General features: G+C 39.7%; 1 protein-coding gene across 2 annotated transcripts in view; it reads left to right on the top strand.

Moving 5' to 3' along the window:
- The window catches only part of man1a2 (mannosidase, alpha, class 1A, member 2), a 153,618-nt gene that overhangs the window by 20,808 nt on the left and 112,496 nt on the right, over positions 1-20,314 (top strand). For both annotated transcript variants that reach the window (XM_085375241.1, XM_085375242.1), the window contains exon 3: positions 10,331-10,592. In XM_085375241.1, the coding sequence (XP_085231367.1) occupies positions 10,331-10,592 (262 nt within the window). The remainder of the gene's footprint in view (positions 1-10,330; positions 10,593-20,314) is intronic.

The following is a 20,314-nucleotide window of genomic DNA, read 5'->3' as shown; positions in this document are numbered from 1 at the left end:
TTCTGAGTGATTACTTTTTATGATTTGAAATATTTCTATCCTGATGGGTGTGGTCTATTCCAGAACGACAGTATACCCTATCTGTAGAAAATGTCACTTCCCTGCTTTCATTGTAACAGACTGGCGACCTGTCCAGGATGTACTCCACCTCTCACCCTATGGCAGCTGAAATAGGCTCCAGCCCCTCTGCTATCCTGAATTTGATAAGTGGAAGAGGAGCGATGGATGGATAGATGGCACGTCATATTCTCTTCTTTTCATGCTGTCTTATTTACAAGGGACTATGAAAACGTGATTAGCTCTGTGTTTGGTCTGGCAAAATGTGAGTGAGAACTCATTACTCATTGTCAGGTGACCTCTATAAGTCACATGATACGGAGACAAGGTCTCACACTGGTTTCACCCTAAACCTGTGTTGGTAATGACACATACCGCTTTTCCTTACTATGGCTTATATGATGTGGCACATGGTTAATAGTGGGTCAACGCTCACTTGGGTTTAAATTAGTGCTGTCAGCGTTAATCTTGTTAAAGTGACATTAACGCCATAACCGCATTAACGCGGCAAATCTCCATTAGCAAGGTAGTGCGGATCGCCCCGTGCGTGGGGCTGCACGGCGCTAACGCGTTAACAAGCTACCCGCTCTAATGAGTTAACTCGCTAACGGAGATTTGCTGTGTTAATGCGGTTATGGCGTTAATGTCACTTTAACGAGATTAACGTAATTTTAACGAGATTAACGCTGACAGCACTAGTTTAAATAGCTTAAACTCTCCACCATTTGGTTTCAGAACTTAACAATTAGAGACTAAGGATGAGAGGTGAAACATCTTTAAAAAAAAATAAAGATGTTCTGTGGCCTCCTTTCCCAAGCTCCTTAGTCTACCATGACCTGGATGACTGAGAACCTACACAAAGACCTTGTCTAAAAGAAATCAGGCAAGGTTTCACAACAAGGAATAAAGGTGATCGTACCAAATGTTGAATTTCAAGAATGTTAAAATTCTAAAAACTCACAATACTTTGCACATTACTGTACAGTCTCATTTAACTTTTTTATTGTAATAAAAAAGACTCATTTGATTCTCTGATTAACACAGGGCTCCCTGACTTTACTATATGGTCTATGGAAATCTGACATAGTTTACCTAAGTGGAATCATGTATTGTTAGTGGAGTTGTGTGATAGTGCAGTTGTGCACACTCAGTGCTTTCTTTAGTTGTTTTTTCTCTAGCAATACAGAACTAGGCTTTCCAGGCAGTTGAACTTCCTGTGTGCTTTATTTGATATCTAAGGCAGTGCAATATTTTTTATCAGTGATGTGTGTGGCACTAAAGGTGGAGCCTTCAGTTTCTGCACAGTGATTACTGAAGAGTTATCTGTGCTGCAGTCTCACATGAAAGGGATGAACTGTAGGATGAACACGAGCTGACATAGAGCAGGTCACGCTCGGTGAAAGAGGTCAAACTGTCTTCTCATAGACAGTTTGACCTCCTTCACAATGTCACTCTCTGGCTCCAGTGACAGAGATTCATTCAACACCATTAAATTAATCTCTGTCACTGTAGCCAGCTAAGAGGATTTCAGTTTTGCTTGTAGCGTTCTTGTTTTTCAGCAAGTGGCACACATACTGTTTGCATATTTTGCAGTTGCTGCTTTTTTGGGGGGGGAATTACTTGAATACATGTGATTTAACTAATTCACATTATCAATATACACGGCTAGGTGTGAGAGGGAAAAGTATCTGGGACTGTAAAGTCTAGTGTTGTGTGTGTGCTTTGCATTTTACAAAGGTGGCATAACTTCAGATGATAAAAAGTATTGTTTTTTGGTTTTCCTAATCAGGAAAAGAGATTTCATTATAATTATTTTTATTGTTTTATTGCCCAGACGTATCAATACATAATCTATTGCTCTGATAAGGTAAAATCTGACTTGATTATAAACAGTGTTGGGACTAACGCGTTATTAAGTAACGCGTTACGGTAACTACATTATTATTGTGGTAACGAGCACGGTAACTAGTTATTATGCCAAAATCAGGAACGCGTTACTCGTTACTGGGATTTAGATAGGGTCGTTACTCGTTACTTCGTGTGGTGGCATCGCGGAGTTTCCACAGATTCAGTAACATTAGCAAGTGGTGGAGGCAGCAGGTGGATGAAGGAAAAGGGACGCAGAAGGAAAAGAGACCCGAGGCGGCCGCCGGTCCAAGTGAACTTCAGGTAAGAAGTTATGACCTGCAGTCTCTCTGGGTCAGATATAAACCAAGCTTAGGTGGAGTTTATTTTCGTTATTCTGACTTTTTCTGTACTGCGTGCTAGCTAGCATGATGGAGTTTCTACACAGCTGGGTGGTGCTATGAAGTTAATGATGTTGAACCTTATTTTGTTCATAAGTTATTAGAGTTGCCAACCGTCCCGTCTGGTATTCAGAGAAAATATTACGCGTTTCTTATTGAGGTGAAAAGGAACAGTTTGTCCCGTAATTCAGCTACAATGGAAAAGGCACAAAGCTGGAGTTATTCTGTGTCTTTGCTGCACAGCTGCCTCTTCTTCTCTCATTCTCTCCCCCTCCCTCTCCCGTTTCTACTTCAATCATGAAACTGATCAATGATCAGCTGATCGGCTCTCTTGTTTGTTTATCGCCCACTTTGCGCCGAAAGAGGAAACCAGCGGATGTCGCGCTAAACAACAGCAGCACGTTTAAGCTTGATCAGCTGTTGTTAGAATTTATTTAATATTAATTTCTAGTATCAGCTGATGTTTGCTGGAGCCACAGCTGTAAAAAAAAGCTGCTGGTCATGATATGGTTTGGTTATCTGGTGAGAGGGAAACATGAAGATGAAACCAGGAGATGTCCTTACTGGATCATCAGAGCTGAACAGGTGATGGAGAAACAGGTTTACCTTTTAGGTGACATGAATGAGTTGAAGGGAAGTTATGAACTGTTTCTGAGAGACAAATAACCCCAGGATCCTTTTTTAGGTAGCTGACAGCTGGTAACTGTGCAGGGGCGGGTCTAGCAAAGTGTGGCCAAAGGGGCATGTAGGGCATTAACAGGGAAAGGGGGGCACAAAGAAATACTTTTCTTTCTTATTCTCATTTAAAATGTCTAGCTTTTAAAAAATAATTATCTGAATCTTACAACAAACGATTGATAGATTGATGCATATATATGATCAAAACAGTGTTCATCACTGTCACAACAGTGTTTGTTTTCATTCAAAGGCTTTATGATTTTTCCTATAATGGTGGGCCAGTTTCTAGTCAAAATGCCCGGGCCAATTTTCTGTCCCAGTCCAGCCCTGTATGCAGCTCATCTGCAGTCTGGTGTTACCTACATCTTCCTATTCAGAAGGCAGAATTTCTGAGTTCTGAGTACAATCGAAAGCACCACGACTGCAGTTTTTGTGTTGGATGTAAAAGGCGCACATGACGCTGTGACGTAGGCTAGAATCATGGCAGCAGTCAATGACGGTCCAGGCGTGGGATTTCACTCGTGGAAATATGCACGTTATCATATCCTTTCTATTGGTAGGTGGCACAGTGCACTTGTGGCAAGTAAGCAAGCTAGAAGACTGGCAAAGTTATGGAAGAAACACATTAACAAGAGAATTCTGAGTAAAACCAAAGTTACTTTCCCTAGTAACTAGTTACTTTGAAAGTAACGAGTAACTTGAAGTAACTGAGTTACTTTTGAGAGAAGTAACTAGTAATGTAACTAAGTTACTATTTTAAAGTAACTTACCCAACACTGATTATAAACCCCTGCAACTCTTAATTGTCCTTTTAAAAGCAGTCTTCATATTTATTTCTCCCCCTGCAGCTGCACAGACACTGTGCAGTCACTAATAGCCCAGCAGTCTTAGTCCCATGAATAAATGAGTCAATTAAGTAATTAAGTGTTGACTTGCTGTCTGTGGTGTGTGTGTGTGTTACTATGGAAACATGGCTTGTAGCCTGTACTGCTTTCCCCAGAACCTTGTCTTTCCTCAGTTTAAAAAGAAAATAAAATAAAAAACTTGTCCTAGATACCCCACCAGGCAGTTGGACAACTGCTGCTTCTCTTCAGTTGCCATGGAAAAGGATGCTGAGCAGCAGATTTCATGAAGCCACTGAAGATTAACTTTCAGTGACAGCAAGGAAGGTTGATGATATATGGAAGTGATTAGGCTGACATGAGCGCAACAACTGATCAGGGAGGTGGGGCCTGCCTTCATTCATTCATATTTTAAGGCGTTGGGGTGAGAAACATGAGCAGATGAGTAAAACTATAGGCGAGGCACAGCACAGTCACTTGGGTACACAGTATCTTCAGTCCGTGCTTGTCTTTCTCAAGGTAATTGAGGTTATTGAGTCAGGCAGTTGTTGATTTGATCTTAATTGCATGTTTGACATTATATGAGACTCAAAGGGATTCACCGGTGATGCTAGAGTGAGTCTTGATAATGGCTCAGGAAGAGGAAAGAGTGGCGTGAGAGGAAATTTGGAGGAGAAGGAGGGGTATGCACAGGGAAGGAAAAGAGTTTGCAGGAGGCTTATGTCTGTGTTGGAGGAATTCAGCAGAAGTGGTGGTGTGCACTGGTCTGTAATTTTTGGTGTTTGTGCCTCAGGGGACAGCATTCTGACTTTCTGTGTTTGCAAACGCATGGAGCAGAATCTTACTTCAACAGATGTGGTGCCAGTTTAAACAGAGACTTATAGGAGGGAGATGTCTCATCAAAGAATGCTAAATAGAAACTGTATGGGTAATGGCAAAGATGATGGTTGTCCTGCCCCAGGTTCACACTGAGCCCTCGGCCTCTGATCCATGTGTACATCTGAAGTTCACAACAGATTCTTCTGTGAGGTAATTTCTTACCTACTAGTTATAGTAAAGAAGTAGGTATGTGTAGGTATTTTTTCTGGGCTAACTATGTCGATAACATGAGTTAGCATGTAGTGCTGTGGTTGGAGTAGTCAGAGACTGATCATGCTGCACTGAAATCGTAATGCTATGCAATTTTACATATGCGTGGTCGTAGAACATGCTAATGAACACATTTATTTTTGTCTTTTGTCTTATAGTCTTATTTTTGTCTTATTGGACAAATACATCTCAACAGTCTTACGTACAAGATTTTCCTCCCTCAAATTGCGTGCAGTTGGTACGTTTGAGAAGTCCCAAAATGATTCTTTACCGTAAAAACTTTTCTTTGACTTTGATGGAAAACATCATGAGATCAAGGAAAAGGAAAAATTATGAGGACTTAGGAAATGACAAATCTGATTCACAGAGAATCCAACTGTACTTGGAGAAAACTCCTTAACGCCACGCTTAAGCTTGTTGAAACTACAATGTCTAGAAGACGGAGTACAAAATGTGAAACTTACTTCACCTTAGCTTTATTTGACCTTGTTTTATGCAGAACAGAACAACTCGTTTAAAAAAAAAAACATCTCATTGCAAAAGTTGGAATTTTAAAGGAGGAACATATTAGGTCTGTTCTCATTTTGAGTGTTTAGAGCTGAGATCTACATCTGCTCCTCGATGATACTGGTGATGAAACAGGGCTGAACTGAACTCTTTTCTCAGCAATATGTATGGACTGAATAAGTTTTCACCTGTTTCTGGTATCAGATCTGTTATAAACCAAATTGAAATGCCTCTCAAACCTCAGTGAGGACCACACAGTCTGCGGCAATTTCCTTATTAGCATGATTTTCATAGTTATCCTGTGTGTTTAATGGGTTTACAGTAGTAGTAGATGTGTAATATATTGCATGAAGTGGAAAATGCAAGTAGCATTTGCATGTCCTCGACTACTTTGTCAGTTATGTTGATGGTTTTCATGAATGTTCGGATAGTGCTTTGCTGTGAATTGAGGAATGGCATTATCTTGACTCTTTTCATAACGGATGGCACACTGTATCTTCAGCTAAAGAAGGCAATAAAGGAGCCACCGAAGCACTTTTCCTTATTATTTGGAGATTTTCTGGCCATTTGATACAAACACTTGAAAAAACCCATATAAAAAATGCTACCACAATCCTGAGAGAGAGGCAAACTTTTCTTTGTGTGCAGGAAAACCTTGTACTATTGACTATACTGTCATCCATTTGGCTGTACGTGCACTCAAAATCCAAATCCAAGAGTGCAGGCTCTGTAACACTGAGACCTAATCAAAGAGCCCAAAATAGAGGAAGCAGATGTGCACGCATACACCCACACAAATCACAGATAATATAGTGACACACAGGCAGGATTATAGTCTGTACAAGAACAATACATACATGAAATCCCTACAAAGCAAAAGCAGCACATTTGAAGCATCCCTAACGATGTGAACATTCACCTGCATTCACAGTAAATGCCATGTTGTTTCGAAATGTGTTTTCTATCAATTAAAGTCAAGACATGCTGAGTTGCAATAATGAATATTTATGAGTTGTTTCCAGGGCGATGTTGCATAACTTGGAGCTGTTTATTTTGGTCTCTGCTGGCCACACATCCAGCATCATGACAGACTTAGAAAATGGATGCACACTGTGCCGTTTGAAGGATAATTAGTATAAAACATATTCTTTTCTGTCACACACTCTTATGCTTTCCTTCACACTTTGTTTGCTTGTTATTGTTCTACATATCTTTTGCACCTTTTCCCCCTCCTACCCACACAGTGGGATATACTGAACTGGCCAGGGTTTAACCAGTCTGTTGTGCAGCTTCGGAAAGGTTGCACTTCCAGTCAAACATAAACAGGTTAAGTAGTGTAACGGGAAAAATGGGCGGTGATCAAACACAGCCCCTATCCAGCCTTGTCTTATAGCCCTGTTCTTTTTCCTATGTAATTTTTCACCTGCCTATTTTCTTAACTGTTTGTCCAATTAAGACTCCCTGGACAGGTCAGCAGTCCATGACAGGGTTAATACATTTGTTCTGTTTTTTGGCAGCTTTTTACTGCCTTTATTTCATGTCCATCTGATCTTTCAGCTTTGGCTCAATTTTGTTTTGTGTCCATAGATGTAGGCAGTCTATTCTCTTGCGTGCAGTGAGGCATGCAACTCGTATGTGCACATCCATATTTGACACTCAGTCTTTGAAGCAGCAGTTTATTTGCAGCGGGTAGCAGAGTCAAAAATTTGTTTAACATCTAGTTTAACAACCTGTGTATGCGCTGCTCTTGTTCATGTTTGTGCTGTTTTGGTCCTTTAGCTTAGCCCCAGAAACGGGGACGACGGGGATCCCTTTGTAGTGGAGTGAAACCTAACGCTGAAAACAGTTAAAACGGTCAGCCACTGTCTGCACTTCTCATTAGGCATTGCATTCTGCACAGGTGGAGGAAAAAAGGCTGCTGGTGCTAGCACTGCTGACATTTGCCTCCTTAGCAGACTAATGTGACATTTGTGTGTCTGTGTGAGATTAATGCTTAGAAATAACCTAAGCTCATCCATGAAGCAACCCTACCACTTGTCAGTAGTTTTTTTCTTTTCTTTTTTTCTGTTCTTTTAAAATCTTTGGTATGGATGCAAAACAAGGAGCAGAAGTCTGGCTTCATGCAGTATGGCGGCTCTCATACAGGAGCAAAACCTAAACATTATTCTCTTTCCTTATATTGCTCTTGTGGGTCTGGACAGGCTTCCTCTCTTTGTGAAGTTAGCTCGCGTTATATCATCACCTTTTATCAACCAGGTGTACATAAAGACATCTGCTCTAATGCAGGCTGTCTCACACCTCACTCTGCTAACCATTTCGTTCTTTTCCTGATTAGCAGTAATTTTAGTCTCAGGCTGAGAATGGATGTACACGCCAGCATGTAAACGTGCATGAAAAAAACCTGAACAGAGGGAAAAATACCCAAGTCATGACCGGATATTGATAACGAATAAGAAACCACACAGGCTAAGAACTGGACGCTGAAACATTACAAGTTAATAAATAAGTAAATTAATGAGCACACGCAGGTCTACAAGAACAAAACCGCATATAGAACATTTAGGTTTTTATTTTTCTCTTGTTCGTGACCTATTTGTATTCATGGCCTAACTGCTGATATAGAAAACACTAAAAATCATTCTACAAACACTTAAGAAAATTCTTTGGCATCCTCTGTGCTAAACGCTGTTCACCAGGCTTTTAAGTAAAGTAACGTTGTCATTGTAGAATAGCTGCAGCACTTTACAGGATTATTGATTTTATTTGAAATTAAACTAATACATAGTGTAGTGTTGAAGGCTCAAGGTTTATTTTTTTAATATGCATGTTTCAATGATAGGGAAACACACACATGGGCACGCACACACACACACACCCACCCAGTGAGTTGTTTTTCTCATCTTCTTAGAGATGTTGAACTGTAACTCCGGGGAGACTTGCAGCTGAGTCCACATGGAGCTCAGCAGGTTATCAGTTCCTCCCACATTTCCTGTGTTTGTTACACTGTATGTAGTGTTCTGTTGCAGAGTGTAGCAACTCCGATCAAACACCAAGCTAAACCTCTGTCAATGAATACACGAGTCCGAGTAGAGTTGACTTTTTACTCAGAATCTTCATTTGACAAGCGGTGAAAACTGTAGTTGAAAAGAAATACAGAATAGAAAAAATGATCGTTTACATAAATATTGCATCACGAAATAACTCAAAATGTGACCTTACACCTTCGTGTTAGCTTTAGCAACAGTAATGATCATCAAAACTGCCTTTTTTAACATGTACAAATCAACCTCCATGAATCACAAATAAAATATAATTTTTCACAAATACCACTATTTATGCATTTTTAACACCTTCGTGAAATATATACACTTACGGCGTTGCCTGAACAATGTTCCCAAGTGGATGGCTGTGGATAAGCCTCAGAGCAAGACCACATGTCACTCTCCCTCTTAGAGAACCAGGAAGAGCAATTAAACAGGAAATGAAGCAATACAGGTAACCCACCAGGAAGTGAGGTTATTAGCAAGTTCACCTTCAAAATTAAAGCTTCTTAACATTTTTAACTCTTTTTACTGTTCTTTCTAACTTAAATACATACAAAAGAACTACTTTAAGCAAACATTAAAGATAAATGAAATAAATGCCTTTGAGGCATCACACTGTAGGTCATTAATAAACAGTCGCATGTGTTTGCAGTCAGATGAAGTGCAAGCTTGAAGATTCCTCATTTATTGTGTTTTTTTTTTTGTTTTTGTTTTTTTAAAAAGCATTTAGGACACTGACAACTAAAGCAGTGCATCAAGGAGTAATGAAAATATTAGAGACAAGTGTCAAGGCAGTGAGTCTGTAGTGTGTCCTATGTGCAGATATATATTTTTTTTAGTTTTGATTTAAAGATGGGTCAGATCTCTTTCATATTTGATAAGTAGCATGTAATTTGGTAAAATAAAAATCAAATAATGTAGCATATAAAGGGAAAAAGCTGTTTTTAAGCTAGAATTTACTGTAATGAAATTTGTTATTTCAAATGTAAGAAATATACTTTTGTATTCATAAATGTAATGGTGGTTAGTTATTTCCAGCTGAACTGGTCATTCATTTTGTCTTCATTTGTCAGCAGCTGAAAGAGCTAATCTCTGCTGCGTATCAGCTGACATGTGGCTGAAATTATATTTGTGCAAACCCGGATGAGGGCAGGGAGAGATTCAAAGAGATTCTTTCAGTTTCTCCTTACTTCAGTGACCACAGAAGAGCAGCAAAGTGTCGTCGGCCTCCTGTCACCTTTGCTTCAGCTCCCCACTATGTTTGTTTTTCATTACTGAAGCACATCCTCGCGGGGTAGAGCCTTGTCAACACCCCTAGGGTTTGTACCGTCATGTGGAACCACAGATGATGTTTGTCATTCTGCCATCGCTGGTCTCCTCATTGTGTTCCTCCACACCTGTCCCATTTCCTGGAGCTGATGTAACTGCAGATTAATGGGGTTGGGGTTAGGTTTCTCCTGAGAAAATGTTTTTTTTTGTGTTTTCATTATCATCTGAGTAAAATGGTTTCCTGCAGATGTTTGTTGCAGTGATCCTCAACCTGCTGACCTAAAGAAATTCAATAGTTTATTAAATATCAATGTAAAAAAGGTTAAAACTAAAATATTTACTGTTTTTTTCCAAAAATAATGAAATATCAACTTCCTAGTGGGTCAGAGTTTGTTTGTAATGCCCATCTTTAATTAATTTCAAGCACAAGTCTCTCTGTACACCTTTCTTCACCAAATGTTTTTTGTGTGCGTGTTAGCTATGGTTACAGTAACCCTTCTAATTTCACTGTGGGGATGAGCAACCGACTTGTGAGGTCTAATGGAAATCAAAGCAGAGCATAAAGAAGTAAAGCTTATCTTATTCCTTCCTCCTGTAGGGAAGAGGAGGAGAGCCTGCGGGATAAGATCCGTGCAGACCACGAGCGAGCACTGCAGGAGGCAAAGGAGAAGCTGCGAAAGTCACGTGAGGAGCTCAAGGCCGAGATTCAGACGGAGAAGAACAAAGTGATGGAGGACCTGAAAAAGAAGGACGTAGGGCCCAAACCGTTGCCGCCGGTACCCATGCCTAAGGTGGTGGGCGTGAGCGACGGCGAGCCCCCAGAACCCGACGTCAAAGAGAAACGAGACAAGATAAGAGAGGTAACGTGATCAGTCTCTTCTTGCTTTTCTTGATTTGATTCATTTTAAATAAGAAGTCAATCTCTGTTTGTTAACCCCCCAGTGAGGGCAAAAACAAAAATGGCCCTCCCACGCAGGAAAGGTGAAAAAAAAATTTGCACATCACATCAAAGTGCACATCAGTGATCTAGAAATTCAGATGAAAACAATTTCAAGCCCTTTTGCTTTGATATGGTTATGTTAATGCAGCAAGAAGAAAGAGCTCGTTTTCATATTCATAGCTTATTAGACTCAGCTGTTACATACAGTTAGTGCTTGTTTTCAGTTCTTTGACAGCAGCGCTGCAAAACATTTGCACTTTTAATCACATATTACCATTTTAAGCAAATACATCTTATCTTCGTTTTTGCTAAAGATTTTATTTGCAGGAAATGGAGATTTGTTGGTGTGTTGAGAAACGCAGGTGCCATTGTATGCGTTTGCCAGCATGGGACCAACAGTATAATACCACTTATGATATTATATCCTTTCACTGTGGCAGCTTTGGTTAACATAGTTAAATCAGTGCCATTAAATCCCATGAAGCCCAGTCTTGCAGTAAAGTGCAGGATTGGTGTGTGGTGTATGTGCGGCCCAGTGAGTCCTCCTCTGTACTGTATATTTGAATACTTTTTCTGTTGCCTGTCTGCATGAGCTCCAGCTTTTATTGAAAGCAACAGCGAGCCAGACGGACAGTGCACGTGCAGAATGCAGATGGTGCTATCTGGTCCCGCTCTCTATGCCAGGCCCAGCGTATCTCCCTCTCCGTGCTCCTCTTCCTTTCTCACCCCCTGCAAGTTCTCCTGCATAATTGCCTCGTATCGTCTCCCATGAAACAGCACTTGGAGTCAAAACACTCATGGCGTATGGGAGCAGGGCCCATTCACTCCAAACCCGCCTTTGTCCGTAAAGGCCCCTTTTTGTTCCTTTCATAATTACCATTCAGAGAGAATGCCGAACACTCCCAAATGAGCAAGAAAGTAGCAGCTGTATGGGCTACGGCACAGTACACTACCCTTTTCCTGATTGCCTTGTGATTCCAAGGAGAAAGTCTAATCACACTCTGCAAAACAATTGCGGCTGCGAAGCTGGAGCTTTTTCTTTTTTCCTCTTTTAAATCCCGGCTAGAGGCAGCCATTTGGCCTGCATTTTGCTGCCATGAATTCAAGTCCAAAGGGATGTTTCAGCATCCATCTTCTTGTCATTGTTCATTTTGTATGTAGACAGTCAGCAGCCTGTTACCACCCAGATTACATGGCGTTATTTCAACCGCCTGACTTTTTTTCTGACAGTGTTTCTCCTGCATCAGTTTTGAAGTTATTTTGATTTGCTTCAAATTGACATCTGCGCTCAGTCCGTGGCTGCGAAGGATCACTGATTGCAAATGATTGTTTCTGGTTGTATAATCAGTTTGGATTGTTTGCTGGGTAAGAAGTTTTCTGGTGGTCTCAAAACTCAAGCAACCACTTGTAAGAAAATAAAAGTTTCTTATTTTGTAGTTTAAATATATATTTGTTGAAAATGTTACGTAAAGCAGTTTTACCCCGGTTCTTTTTTTTATTCCTCAGGCCTCCAGAGACTGCACCGGACTCAGTAGTCATTTCACAAAACCTTTATTCATCTTCAGTTGCACATGCACCTTCTAAAGGGGAGATGTACAGGGCCGGTGTCCCTCTGCAGATCTTCACTTCTTTGTTTGTTACAACCAGTTTTATAGAAGCGACCCCATCGTAAAACCCACATAGTGTGTTGTAAATTCTGTGTTTGTGCGTACCTGTGTGTGTATGTGAGTGAGTGTGGGTGTGTGACTTCTTGTCGGTCATAAAAGTCCATCTCCCCTCACCCAAGCTACACCAAATTCCTCTGCAAAACATAGAAAGCATATTACAAGCACTGAGACCCCCACTGAGACCCCCACAAGAGGCCAATGGCCACTGGGCCATTGGCCTCTTGTCATCTTACTTTTACAGCTAAGCATGTGGACAGTCTCCTGCAAACCTACTTCTAAGTTATGACAGATATTAGAGCAGGGCGATATGGCCAAAAATATTTATCACGATATATATTTGAAAATTTGCGATAACGATATAATTTCTGCGAGACAAAATACAACTCCACAACTTTACTAGCGCAAAAAAAACCCCATCCATTTATTTTCACTTAAAACAAGCAGCTGTTTTTTTTTATTTTTATGTGCATTAAAGCTATATAAACATTTAACAGTGCAAATGCAAATTCCTTGCTGAAAGTTTAACCAAAGGGCATCTCTAGTAGAAATGGGCTGACATATCCTGAGCATAACCATGTATAATATCCACTGAAGTTAAAAAGAGGTGCTTTGCTACATTAAACTGCAGTGTGCCAAATAAAAAAGTCAAATATGTATTTTTTGGACCATAAGGTGCACGGGATTATAAGGCAACAAAACACTCAGATAAATCAAACTTCATTCAACTCATTCTTCTTTCTTCCTCCACTTCTGTACCATTGATTCATTAATGCTGTATTCTATCACAGCTGCTCTATTCCCATGTTGTTGCAGTATATTAATGACTAACCTCGTATTGTGGATGGATTTTCTCAGTTGTTCTCCTGACTGAAGTTTGGTCCGTTTACAGCATCCTGCCATGCGATTGCATTTGTCTCTAACCATCAGGAACCCTCACGTTAACTTTTATCGAGGGGGAAAGTGTTACCGTTCATCCTCCAGCTTCACAGTTTATGTTATGCTAACATAGCTGTGTCGCTAGCGATCATGTAGCACATCATTATATACCAGATAGCCCAACTTCAGTAACCCTACAAACGTCACTGTGGTGTAGCTTCCTGTCTTCATTTATGTTGGAAGTGATAGCAGAGCTGTACGTTTGATTTTTTTCAGAAATCTCTCAGTCAGAACATGCTTTATCATGCTTAGGTAACTAGTGAAACTAGTGAGCTAACTTCCTGCTAACTTCTAACTCCGTTAAATGTAATGAATTCTGTTTTCGTGGATGCCTGGATGTTAAACGTCATAGTTACACCTGATAAAGCAGCAATGCTGATCGTTTTATTAAAGATGAAAGAATTTAGACAGTTTTTAACTATGGAATCAGAACGATGCCACCTTGAAACGAAACCGAAAAAAAACATTGAAACCGAAAAAAATATTGTAACTGAATTTCAGTTACAAAATATTGTAACTGAATTTCAGTTACAATATTTTTTTTCGGTTTCAATATTTTTTTTCGGTTTCGTTTCAAGGTGGCATCGTTCTGATTCCATATTTAACTCTCAGTGATGCTGCAGTGTTGTTTGACCTGAAGCATACAGAGTTTAGGACCCAGATTACGCCCAGATTTACGAGCACCTTAGTCCGACAAATACGACAATAATGACGGCCGCTTGCATGTTCTACAAAAAAATGTGCTTTGTTGTGTATCTGACGGACAAACACCAAACCAGTTAAGTTGCACCATTTTTTACCTATTCACCGGTTATCTGTCCACTTATAAAAGTAAACTAAATCATTTGCTGTATTTAAATGTACTTATAGGTTTCAGTGCTCTCCCTCTGCTCTATATTGACAGGCGACAGCTTTCCTAGATGGAACGTGCTCATTTTCAGTTTTTTGTTGTTTTTGGCTCTCCATAGCTGTTGCCACACTTATAATTCATCAGCAGGCGCTGTATTATGGATTTGTGTTTTGTTAATTGCTGGTCTTGACAAAAATGTTTAAGATTTAAGACAGACTAAAGCTGAAGGTTAATATTATTTGGTGCTTCATTGCACAGGAATACCTGATTATCAAAACCAAATCTAATAGACGAGAAAGGGTACTTTTTAAAAATGCAAATAAAGGATCTTTATAATTTCCATGAGCACTGCAATTTGGAAATGACATGGTGTTTACTGGGACCTTACTGCTAAAGACTACAATTTTGAGCTTTTGCTATATCTATAGTATAATCTATAGTACTGTAGATGAGAGATGGGCACAGATGTGAGTTCCAGTTGTTAAGTGATGTTAACATGTTGTCACAGTGTCTATGTGCTGAGATGTTACTGTTAAAGAGTTGCTAACACATTGCTCAACATACAAAGGCTTTACAGTATCTTACATTTAGGCCTGTAAGTATTTGGACAATGGATTTGATATCAAAAAATTAAAATGTGATTGAAGCGCAGACATCCAGGCTTGAAGTCCAGTGCAAAGCGTTTAGGAATTCTGCCCATTTTAATACAGGTTCTATATTCAGAAGCTCTAATTTAAGTGGACAATAGATTAAACATGAAAACGTTCAGTCAATAATGCAGTATTTTTGGATCATCAGCATACACTGTACTGTCTGAGGGGCACAGAAGCGATTGGCGACTTGGCTTAGCAGTCGCTCAAATGTGACTGCAGAGCAAAAGCAAACGATTACAGATTTGTGGCTGATATTGGAGGGTAGCACCTGTGTGTGTTTCCCTACAGAGCTATGGACTGCGGCTGTAAAGCCCAGATAAATCAATGACCAAAGCAGCCCTCTTTAAGTGCTGTCTAAAAGGTGCCGCTATCCAGGTGCATCGGCCCATAAAGACACAGAAAAGGTTTCCGATGGAGATGTGAAAAATCTGCAATTGAACCCATGAGTGTCCTCTCCTCCATCTCTTGTGTCAAATCTTTCTTTCTCACAGGTGTCCTCCCCCAGTCGTGTTTTCGAAGCCCTGATAGTGTTTGGCAGATGGCCTCATATGTTGTCTGCACACCGGGTCTATACTGCAAGTGTGTGTGTTTGTAGCACAGTTGCCTCCGGGGTAGGGCACAGCTTAGCTTTCATCATTCTGTTTCACACTCTCTCTGGCTCTCCAAGTCTTCCCCTCCTCTTGCTCTTAGCCCTCATTCTCTCTTTCTATTTTGATCTTATCATTCTTTTCAATTATTTTTGTTTCCACCTCAGTCTCTTTCTTACTATTAAATCCTTCCCCTCAACTCTCAGCTCCTTTATTCAGCATTATTTAAAAGTCGCCTCGAAGGATTCTCCCTCATTGGTAGCTACAAGTCTTAATAAAATCATAAGGATTTCCATATTGATTTGCTGAACAACGGGCACTTCTCATCTTCAGACAACACTGTGTATTATTTGTATCTAACACAACAAGTAGGCTACAGGGAAAGAGAATCTACACAATATAAACAGGCTTTGTGTTATCTGAGTTTTACTTCCTTTAGAGCATGTATTGTGTATTGGGGCTGAGCTACAAGCGTTGTTTTTTTGTTTGTTTGTTTGTTTTCTTTGAGGCAATCATGTTTGGTTGTGTAAGGCTTGATGCTTTCTTGTAACCAGCCTTTTGCAGCACGAGGTTAAGTGGTGACATTTGACAATCCATCCCTTCAGGAGAAGGCAACAATATCCACACGATATGTGCGAGCAAATAATAAGGGCAGAAGAAAGGTTCTGAAAAACAGAACACTAATCCAGAGGGGAGAGTGTTGATCATTAAAGCCATTTGTCTTCTATAAATGAAACATAGTAAAACATAAAATCTAAATTCCCCAGTCGCAGAATCATCTCCTGTCAGGACAATGGAAGCAAGCGTCTGGAAAGCAGAGCTCATTAGCAAGAAACATTTATATTATAAGTCACAGCATAGATTATTTCAACAGCACAATGTTAGCACTGGAGGTAACCATCTTGGAATATAGACGAATGCTCCCAGGCTGGAATAATTAGAGCTTTTTCCCTGCTTCGTTATCTGGATGTTACTGCGATGAACCTTATTAGCAGTAAGTGTTGGAGGTCATAGCTGAAGGCAACTCTAAACACGCAGGTGGACATGCCTTTGAGAAATAGAAATGGAGGAAAGGTTCTGCCTATTTTTATTTTTTTTATTTTTTTATTTAAGGCCAAAGATTCTGTCAAACTATTTCAGGGACAGGGGAGTGTGCATGTCTCAGCATTCTGACTTTTGTCTCAGCATTCTGGAAAAGAAGAAAAAAAGACATGCCCACTTTTTTCTTCAGTGGCTCTAATCCTCTTCCATATATTTCTGATGTTTTATCCTGGAAAAAAGTCCTCCTTCCTATCTCATGTCTTCATAGTATTTGCTTACATAAAGTTCCTCAATCACATGAGTAGTTCAAGTTCTCAAACTTTGTCTGTTGTGCTTCATTTTGAAGCACGCTAAAAGGTAATACCCTCAACACAATTTGTTTTAGTCTATTATTAAAAATAAAAAAGGCTCTGAAATGTATGTCTGCACAATAGTGTCCTTCAGTTTAGTTTCACTCCATGTTTTCTGTTGGTAGTCCATGCTCCACCATGGGGCTCTATTCTCCACCAACGGGACCCTCTCCTAGTTTGAGGAACAGAGATCTGATGAGACAGCAGTATTTTATCACAGCTTGTGTCAAATGTGTTGAGGTCCAGTCACTGATATCACAGTGCAACAATGCAAGTAAAGGTTTAGTCTTAAATATTAATACTGGTTGAATTGCTTTTCCGCCCCATTAGTAGAGAAAATGCTTTGTTTGCTCGCAGTATGCCGTAATGTTTTTACATATTAATAAATACTAACCATGATAGGAGAGCTGTAATGGCGTATCAGTGTTAGATTACTCAAAGCATTTGAATATCATTACAAGTCACCATTGAAGTTTGGAAAAAGACAACTTTCTTTATTAGAGGTAGAAATCAGAGTAACTCGATGATGAGAACTACACAGTGATTTTGTCGTACATTGCAGAACAGTCATCTATCATACATTAGAGTGTCTGTAAATTGGAATTGATTGTCTGTTACATTTAAAGCCCTTCATGACTTGGCTCCAGGTTGCCTATAGGAATTGCTATGTTGTCACACCTAGATCATCAAGTTACAAACCCCTGACCACAAACCTTTGTTGGGTACTAGCCAACGTTTGTTTTTCAAAGGCTTTTCTTTCTTCAGTAATTAAAAATATCATACAGGTATGTCTACATACTGTGCATGTACACAGAATAGTTTAGAGTACTGTACCTTACTGAAAAAATGAAGAGTAACCATGACGATCCCTGACGATGTCCTTGTTTTCTTCCTTCCAGCTCCACTTGTCAGTATTGCTTTGCTCTAACTTGTACGTGTTCACTGTCCTGCTACCAGATGAGTGTGAAAAGAATAATTTAAAGTAGTAAGATAAAGCTCAGAGAGTTTTTGTCAAGAAAGTGTACTTTTGAGATTTGTTCACATATAGAAAAGGAAAAAAAATCTACCGGTACTGCTGCACCACATCTATGTTGCTACTTCATAACTAAAGTTTCCACTCACCAGTAATAGTCTTTTATCGCAAAGCAGTTGTAGCCTTAACCTACAGAGTGAACATTCAGAACATTCAGATGTTGTCTCAACAGCTTTAAAGTTATTGGCCATGTTGTCATGTGCCCTGTCATCCTAAACTGGTTGAATAAAAATTAAGTGTGTGTGTCATTTGTTAATCTCACTTGTACTTGTTTTTTGGTAAGTTCTGGTAAATTGTTTGTTCCCTCCTCTACCCTCCATTCCCTCTCCATCCTATTGGATGGAGACCCAACAGTGCGTCCCAGTGCATTGCCTGAGCTCCTCGGACAGGAACCTGATAACTTACACTTAAAATCTAAACACAACCAGGCTTTTGCAGTTTGGGCTCCTCGGTTTTGGTCTGTTATTTACCTTACACGGAGTTTTTCGTTCTTTCTTTTGGGTTGCTAATCTGCTATAAACAGTTTTGCTGAAGAAGGTTAAATGGAAGTGTAGGAGTAGCCAATGCTGGTAGTGTATGTTCCGCGTTGCTGATTCATTAGCTGATACCTCTGGAAATATCTGATGGTAGAGCATGTCTGTCAGCCAAAACTAAGAGCTTAACTGCACTTTGCTGGAGAGCTGGTGTCGAATACCTTTATCGGGTGAAAGGCAGAGAGCGTCCTGATTGTTTTAAGTACAGGACAGGCATAATGAGCCTCAATTACACCTCAGGTGATGGAGAGAGAGAGACATTGAAAGTGGCAGAGGACAGGCTCGACTTACAATGGTCATCTATCCCTTTGGGCTGCTGCCACAGTACAACAGCTCTATCTCTAATATTTTTTTCCTGTCATTTAAACAATAGAAAAGTCTAAATGACAGCAGTTTAATCTTTTCATCTCTTCCCTTCCAGTAAAATCACAGGGCTGACAGTGAAATCTGTTTTTCACTGTCAGTCATGTGATTTTCCCCCCTCCTTATCTTGTCTGTTTACAAAATATCTGCCTGCCTTGTGTATGTGTGTAACTCGGTTTGATCACTTGTCTTTGTGTGGATATCTTGTGCTTTTACGGATGAGCGTCATACATCAAACTGTATTTCCCTCCCTAAGAGTGAGCAAGAATGGCAAAAAACTTTTTTTTTTGTACTTTCAGGAAACTGTCTGACATTTCAGAGCTGGCTCAATTGACGAAAGAGAGAAAGCTGCAATTGGACTGCAGTTTCTGTCTCAAAGTGCTTTCTCATGGGGGAATTATGTGGTTCTCCTCTATGTAAAAGATTGAATTCGGTTGTGCTTCTTCAGTCCTTCTCCAAGCTTAGCAATCAGAGAAACATGAATGGAAAAATCAGACTGTTTTCCTTCAAGCTCCGGTGTCAGCTGTAATCAAGTGTGCACCTGAATCCAGGGCAAACTACCACATCTATGTTGCTACTTCATAATTAAAGTTTCCACTCACCAGTAATTGTCTTTTATCGCAAAGCAATTGAATAGAATAGAATTAGAATAGAATTCAACTTTATTGTCATTGCACATGCACAGGTACAGGGCAACGAAATGCAGTTTGCATCCATCCAGAAGTGCTTTAGTGATATAGATATATTACAATATATATTAGCAATAATATAGATATGTGAGTATATTACAGAAATGGGTCTATTATGGTATGTTATAATGTACACGGTATGAAGTATGTTGTGAATATTCTATAACTAAGTATGTACAGGCTGTAGTGAGTACAATTGTAGTCTTATATTGGCTTTGTTCACAATAATATTGACTTCATACTCTCTTGGGGATAGAAATAGCACTACAAGGTTGCTAGTACACATCAAACCTATAACATAAATTTACAGCAAGTGGCATTTTATGGATTTTTTTCCCCAAGAAATATTAGATCTTTCTTACTGCTCAAGCGAAGGAAAGTATGTTTTTTCCCAAAACAACCTTTCTGCAGTGGATGCTTTATTTGATGAATATTTTATATAAACTTTGCACAAAAAGTAAGAAAATTTGTGTTTGGATAACTTCTGTGTTACTTCTGTAACAATGCTTCTTCTCCTTAATTGGTGCCACATTTGTAAGAAAAATGCATTTGTGGGGTAGTTAACAGATTATTCTGTCATTGACTCTTGTTTTGATTTTCTATATCCCAGGTGCTGACTATTAGGTACCTGATTAGCGCCTGATTAGCAGCACCTGTGAGCATGAACCCTGCCACGTTTGACTGATCTTAATATGGCCCATAGGGCAACTTCAGCCCGGAGTTTTGCAAAACCAAGACACGCAGCATTATTTGGAGTGAGAGCTAGTATCATCTACAAATTGAAAGCCAAGTTCCATATAATGGAGGATCTACAATAAGTTGACAACATAAGAAAACAGTTTCCTCATTCTGTCTGCACTTAAGAAGTGTAGGTAGTCGTCTACAGATCTACTATCAAGGTTTGCAGGATGATATGGCTCTCTACCCAGAGAATCCAGAA

The sequence above is a fragment of the Diplotaxodon limnothrissa genome, linkage group LG16, assembly GCF_057381915.1.
Source record: "Diplotaxodon limnothrissa isolate DT_005_m linkage group LG16, D_limnothrissa_male_GT1.1, whole genome shotgun sequence".
Taxonomy (NCBI): Eukaryota; Metazoa; Chordata; class Actinopteri; order Cichliformes; family Cichlidae; genus Diplotaxodon; species Diplotaxodon limnothrissa.
The sequence above is the reverse complement of the archived record's forward strand: the minus strand, read 5'-3'. Positions and strand labels throughout refer to the sequence as shown.